This window comes from Protobothrops mucrosquamatus, unplaced genomic scaffold, assembly GCF_001527695.2.
Source record: "Protobothrops mucrosquamatus isolate PMUCROS unplaced genomic scaffold, P.Mucros_1.0 scaffold6240, whole genome shotgun sequence".
Taxonomy (NCBI): Eukaryota; Metazoa; Chordata; class Lepidosauria; order Squamata; family Viperidae; genus Protobothrops; species Protobothrops mucrosquamatus.
This window is the reverse complement of record NW_015392071.1, coordinates 2,713-9,967: the sequence shown is the minus strand read 5'-3', so window position 1 is coordinate 9,967 and position 7,255 is coordinate 2,713. Positions and strand designations below refer to the sequence as shown.

The following is a 7,255-nucleotide window of genomic DNA, read 5'->3' as shown; positions in this document are numbered from 1 at the left end:
TGGCGAGAAATTTGGCTAGGTTTTGTAGAGGTGAGCCTATGGAGCTGACTATGGGTCTAAGTGGGGTTCCTTCTTTGTGTATCTTGGGGAGACCATAGAGCTTAGGGCATCTGGATGATTTCTCTCTGGGAATGATTCTTTGCTGAATCTCTTCACTGATGGGGGAGGCTTTTATTTTGGATCTAGTGTTTTTTTCCAGGTAGGTGGTGGGATCTGTGTTTAGGGGTTTGTATGTGGAGTCTTGGATATATATATATATATATATATATATATATATATATATATATATATATATATATATATATATTTGTTTTCTGAGGTTTTCGCGGGTATTTGTATGTAGGTCTTTAGTTATTCGGGTTTTCTCCCGCGTAGAATTAAAAGTACCTTGGCGACGTTTCGACGAAGTCACATTCATCATCTTCAGGCTGGTGTCTTCAGCTTCGTGTTTCTAAGAGTAGGTTTTTCCTATTCCTTAACCCTGGTTTTTTTGTAATACTTTGGTTTATTAATTGTTCAGGAGAATGGGAAAATTTGTATAACCTTTTAGTATCTCTTTAATTTCAGCATTTAATTACAGATTGTAATTCTTTCATGGATAAATAGACAGTGAGTGTTTTTAAAATCCCACGGGGTTCTGTTAGCCTTCTTCCAGAATCAGAGCTGGATTTGTCTACAATTAATTTAGATAGCCTATTGGGATAATAAAAACATAGTGGAGCTAATATCCCATACTTTCTATTAGGTTTTCTCTTGGACTTAGAAGCATAGAAATTTATCCTGGTGATGGATCAGTCTTTAAATCAGAAGGTTTCTTTTTGGGAAAATACTTCACTCGTTATTGTATTAATCAACAAACGAAACAGGTACATAACAGTAAATAAGTCTTTTCTTGAATATTTTATGATAACTGTTTTTCAGGAATATTGTAAAACTAACACATTTAAAATGAGGATCGTGATAGATTAAGAACCATGAATACATGCTAACAAAATAGTGAGAGAAAGGAGGGAGGGAGAGGTACTGTGTGTGTATGTGGGCACACAGTACAGTTTTCTTTCCCCTTTGCAGATGACAAAGAGAATGCACAGACTGTTGGTGCATCTAGTGATTTTTTTACTTATTTATTCATATACTGTATATCCAATTCTTTGTATCTAAGGTTCTTACAATTATATCCATCAGATGTGAGATTTTTGATTTCTAGACCTGCAACCGTGGTTTAGATGTTTGGTTTTCCTTTCATGAAACAGAAGATAACAAAGAGCAAGTTCTCCTGACTGCTTCTAACATAATTAACTCTACCTTAAGAAAATTCTTTTTTCAGAATCAACCTTTTCCAAAAAAAGCAAACTGGTAGCATGGTTTCTTCTTATATTATCCATCTTCCTAGAATATTCCCTACCATCAGTGCTTACCACTTTTTTCTTTTTGGAGCAGATAATCCTACTTCCACATTAATTTCTGGATTTACTGTAAGAACTGAGGTGCTTTATGATCATCTTGAAATCCCTACACCTATCAATAGTCTTAGGCAATCTTGCACTTTTAGTTTTTTTGACAGAGCTGCCATCAGAAAGCATCACACCTACAATTATCCGTGGCATATGTCACAAAAAACAAGAGATTAAAGCAATGTAACACCAAAGGAACAAATTGCTTTAAACTGTATAATGAACAACTGTTGACTTGGAGTCCAGTAGTTTAATGATCTGTTGTACTTGCTTTGTTGTTTAGCGCTTTTGTAAATACTTATTTTTCTTTTACATTCATCTTTTAGAGAGAAGAAACCATGTACTCTGTAAGCGGCCTACCACCTGATGTCCCCGGGAGTCTCTACTCTGTATGGACAATTATAACACAGTCAGTAAGGTGAGGTACTTTGCTTACTTTTCAGTATTTGTTCATTTATTTAGATTATGCCACTTGAGCTCAGTTTTCTAGGTAATTTGGAATAATATTTAGACACTTTTTTCAGTAACATTGACGAAAGGACACCAGTTAATGAAAACTGTTCAAACTACGAAAATCCATGAATCTGGATTAATTCTGGGGATGCTATGACAATTATCAGTGCAAGGACTGATCATAAATCACTTTTTTCAGTGTTGGTCATTAAACGAATGGTTGTAAGCCGAGGACTACCTATGTATGGATGTCATATAAAACAAATCTATTTTGATTCTGAAGAATAGCTGGGAATTTTAAAAGTTTGCAAGCTTTACTACAAATCATCAAACAGTTGTACAATAGATTTGTCTCCCTACTGCTCATTCTAGCATAAGGTGCTGGCCATAAATTGGTCGTTATAATTTTTCCCCAAATGTTTTTATCTTATCTTTTCTGTTTTTCTCCTTGACTGTATTGTTAAATATCTATTTAACAATACAGTCAAGGAGAAAAACAGAAAAAACAAAAAGCAAAGAATAAATAAGGCAGAGAATTAAAAGCATTGTAACAATAAATATTTTTTTCAAAGTAATCATTACTCACTAATCATTAATTAGTGAGCTAACATGTAAAATATCCTGTATTAATTTAGAACTTCAAAACATTAAGATCAAGTTAATATGCAATAACTAACAGCAATGAACAGTAATACCTTTAAATGTTTTAAAGGCTTGCAACTTAAAGTGAAATTTGAGTCTCTCTTTTATTTTTCTAATTAGAGTTCTTCAACATGATCTTGAAAACATGCTTTCCTTAACACATAATTATAATGTTTGCTGCTGGAAGTTGGTAGGTATGAATATGACAATCAATTATTAGCATAAGATAAGTGGTACAACTAAAATGTATCTTATTTGATTTCATTTGTTTTTTAATAGTCTTCTGAAACAGGTGGAAGAGAAGTGTTACCACTCCCTGTGGCTGAAACATTTGTTTCTAGTGTAGGAAGATTCTTTGCATATTCAGATAAGAAAGTATATGCTGTATTTTGTGATGGGACAGTCCTGAATATGGAGTGGGATTTCAGTTTTCACTCTGGAAGATCACAGGTGAGCAATAGATAAAGTAAATTATATTTATTTCATATTTAAAGAACTATTAAGAAGGATCATTGGACAAATTGGATCAGATCAGAATAAGTCCCCAAGTGCAGAGTTCCCATCTTTTAAACAATGTTTATCAAACTTGGGAATTTTAAGATTGGCTATTTAACATATCACCATCTGAAACAGTGTTTCTCAATCTTGGCAACTTTAAGATGTATGGACTTCAACTTTGGGGGGGGGGTTGGGGGGGACATGAAAATATCCAATGTCTACCCAGGGTTCAACACTGCCCAGGATAGACTTTTTTATTTTATATTCTATTTATACACACATACATGCTGCAGGAGCATTGTAAATACAAAAGAAATAGTTTTAACAGAGTTGGCATTGTACCCTCCCATGCTATGTAGCATATTGGGCAGCAAGGGATCTCCAACATTTTCAGGTTGAGTAGTTCACCGTCTTTCCGTGTGATATTTCGAGTCTTTAAGTCTTCCATGAATGTTCTTCGCTATGTATTTTGAAGACTTACTTCTGGTCCTGTGGCATCGGGGGGGGGGGGGGCAGGGTCCATCTCATTGCCATTAACAGACAGAACATATAGAATGGAAGGAAAAGCTCCCCTACTCTAATAAGGGTCTTTTCCAAGTCTTGAAAAGTAACACAATCATAAGTATGGCAGAATCCCTTCTGCAACTAGTCGAGGATGGTTCTTTTAAAGGAATGAACCAATTCTTCATTTAGCTCACCAGCAGATAGCAGTCAAAGAAGGGATTTGCTGCACAGGGAGTACAACTGTGCCTTATTTAAACTAGAAGGGAATTTTGCAGATCTTGCAGAAGATCCAGGAAGCTGGTCCCCCATTTAGAAACAGACTAGGAAATCAACATGACCTAGAAAAAATTACAGTGGACAGGGATAGTAGACATTCTTCCTATTTTATTTTTTGTTCCTTTGTTCAAGAATCCTCAAGAGAACAACACAGGTTGGTGTAAACTGACTTGTCCTGAAGGAGCACAACAGCTTTTCCAGATTGATCATCCTGGGCCCTATGAGAGGTACTTCTGGGGAATTTTAGGAGACTTGATCCAGTTCAGCCTCTCTAAAACCAAGGTGGTGGAAGTTATTTTACAAATTACTTTAGCAATAAAGCCCTTTTTTAAAATATGGCAGATGTTAACATAATGTATAGTTGTTGATAGATGGCTGGAATAGTTTTTCAAGAATTACATTTTTTTTTCTCCAGAATTCTTTGTCTTATGACACATTAAAATTTATGAAACCCTTATATTAGCAGATAATCACAGAAAATTATATTCCTTGTACTGCTGCCTAAATGGTTTCTAAGATCAAACACACAAGTCCCTCCTATCCCTTATGTCACCATCACTTTCATGTAGCCCTTATCCATTTTGCTGATAAGCCCATAAAAGTTACTGACTCTCCTGCATTTTTGTTCTGCTCTTTAGTTTTTACTACTTTTTACTAATTTGATTGGTATTCATAAGATGCTCCACATTTGCCACAAGTCCTTAAAAGCTGTTTCTCATTTACACCAGATGTAACAAAACTTTTTTCTTTAATGCAGATATATCACAACAGTGGTGGAATGGTGCAAAACCCTGAACAAGGATAGAGGGTCGTGTACCAATACAAAAGAATCCATTGAAGAACAAAGCTGGTATTCTTCTTAACTAAAATAACTCAGAATAATCTCAAATTTGCAGTGATGCTTTGTAAAATCCATCCATTAGACTTATTATCTCGGCCTTGATATTCCGAGGGTCTTTTTCCTTTTTTAATTAAAAGTATAGTTTCTTCTGCAAATTAGTAGTAAAATGTGCATTCACTTTCCAGCAAATCCTTTTTTTTTTTGTAGAAGTATGTTAAATGGAAGTAATGAAACAAAGTGAATTGTTAAAGTTCAGTTTTAGAGGGCCATTCTATTCTACCAGATTTTGCTAATGTTATATCAACTAAGAAAATAAATGTTCATTTTAATTAGGTTTTTCTTTTTCCCCATAGGTCAGTTGCTGCTGAGCTCGAAAAAATAAGACGATTCAATTGTATCCATTTTTACATCTTTTTAATGCCCACAATACTTCTTAAAATAGGTAATTCTTGGTTTGAGACATCAAATAATTGCCCTATTGGGAATTCTAATTCAGTTTTCCAGTCAAAGCATCAATAAAATAGCTGGGAACAATAACATTCACATGCTACGGACTTCCTTGTGACAATGTTTGTTATATCATACTGTAGTTATCATTAGCTATGGTTTTGCATTCTTATTTAATGAAATACTCCAAAGAAAATTCTAAATTGTGATATGCCTGTTAGTTGTGTTTTAGTATCATGTTTCTCCTTAACTACATACTATAGTTTTAGTCGAGAACAGCAATATTCCAGGTAGGATTTCAGCTGTGGGAAGAAATCTGTCATCTAACCTAGATACAGAAAGTGTATCAGAAGAAGTCTTTTTGGCAGAGGATGTCTCTATCAAGAACATAACTGAGTCTCTGGAAAAAACTTCGAAAGTTATAAATGATATTGACTCTCTTCTGGCTTCTTCCACAAAGTGTACTGTTGGAGTCAAAAATATTTCAAGGAAAGCTGTCCATCTTTAATTTGACTGGAAAAACAAAGGTCACTAACTGCACAGATGATTATATAAGATTTATATAAATTATGACAAAACATAATTTATTTTTAAAAGACTAAATATTTAGATTACAAAGAAATGTGAAATGTGGCTTCACTGAGATTCTCATATTCAAATAAAATTTACCACGCATGGACATTTTGCACTATTGATTTGTTTTTTTATAGTTTTTCCAATATTCTTCAAAGTCCACAAAAAGGCCTAACAAAGTCAATATGTTCTAATCAAAGTGGCATAATATTTTATTGTTTGATGAGTAAATTGCAGTTATGTTCTGTTGTGGGTTTTTTCTCCCCATGTCTTTGCTATTGATATTTGGATACTTTTTTCCCTTTGGTGATGCCAAGCACAGACTGAAATGTGAGTGTTCTACTTTCAAAAGCAAACCTTGAATGAGGCTCTGTTTTAGCTTTAAGTCATTTACTTGTTTGTTTATTCATCCATCTAATTTCTACATTGCTTATCTCACTTAAGTGACTCTGGACAGTTTACAAATAAAAAACATGAAAAGTGACATAATTAAAAACAGCATTAAAAACAAAATTAAGAATTACAGAGGTGAAAAAAGTAAAACAAGTTTAAAAAGGCAGGGAGAGCTCTCTCCATCTGTCAGACCTCCATGACAGGTCTTGAAGTTTTTTTGGAAGACCAAGAGAGTGGGGGCCCATCTCACCTCTAGGGCAAGCATAAACAACAGAGAAGACTCTTTTCCTTTAGCCAATGGGATCCATAACATACCCTCAGGTGAGATGAGTCGATGACATAGGAACGAGTATTTGTTAGTAGTTACAAGAAACACATGGATTCTTACCTTATATTAGGAAACATTCTTAGGACATAAGCATTCCAATGAACGAATTATATTCAGACTTAATGGGTTTGATGGGCTTTTTTCTTAAATTATACAAAGCATATTCCTGAACTGTATAAATGTTTAAAATAAACAATTTAAAATGATCTAAATAAAAGCAAAGCCTTATAGCATGTGCATTTATTTAATGTAGCACTATCACTTTCCACTCATCCACTGTAAATCAGGTTACATTTATTTATTTATTTATTTATTTATTGGATTTTTACCCCGCCCTTCTCCTTGCGGACTCAGGGCGGCTAACAGCCTGATAAAAACAAATACAAAAAATACCAAAATACTATCATTAAAACATAATTAAAAGGAAATATTAGATTGGCCATTGTTATTTTAAAATTTTATTTAAAACCCCGCTAAAAATTACTCCTTAGGCCAGTCCTGCTAGTTGAAATAGCCATGTCTTAAGGGCGCGGCGGAAGGAAGGGAGATCCGGGATCACCCGGATCTCTGGGGGTAGTTCGTTCCAGAGGGTGGGAGCTCCCACAGAGAAGGCCCTCCCCCTGGGGGTCGCCAGCCGGCATTGTCTGGCTGACGGCACCCTGAGGAGACCCACTCTGTGGGAGCGTACCGGCCGATGGGAGGTAATCTGAGGCAGAAGGCGGTCTCGGAGATATCCAGGTCCGATGCCATGGAGCGCTTTGAAGGTGATGATCAACACCTTGAAGCGCACCCGGAAAGCCACCGGCAGCCAGTGCAGCTCGCGCAGTAACGGTGTTATATGGGAGC

At 35.3% G+C, this 7,255-nt stretch overlaps 1 protein-coding gene across 1 annotated transcript in view; it reads left to right on the top strand.

Moving 5' to 3' along the window:
• CUNH5orf34 (chromosome unknown C5orf34 homolog) overlaps positions 1-5,682 on the top strand; it is a 15,201-nt gene extending 9,519 nt beyond the window's left edge. The window contains exons 5-12 of the mRNA XM_015829487.1: positions 746-866; positions 1,781-1,872; positions 2,670-2,739; positions 2,829-2,999; positions 3,960-4,054; positions 4,585-4,677; positions 5,022-5,062; positions 5,379-5,682. Of these exons, the coding sequence (XP_015684973.1) occupies positions 746-866; positions 1,781-1,872; positions 2,670-2,739; positions 2,829-2,999; positions 3,960-4,054; positions 4,585-4,677; positions 5,022-5,062; positions 5,379-5,623 (928 nt within the window). The 3' untranslated portion in view covers positions 5,624-5,682. The remainder of the gene's footprint in view (positions 1-745; positions 867-1,780; positions 1,873-2,669; positions 2,740-2,828; positions 3,000-3,959; positions 4,055-4,584; positions 4,678-5,021; positions 5,063-5,378) is intronic.
• The last annotated feature ends 1,573 nt before the right edge of the window (positions 5,683-7,255 follow it).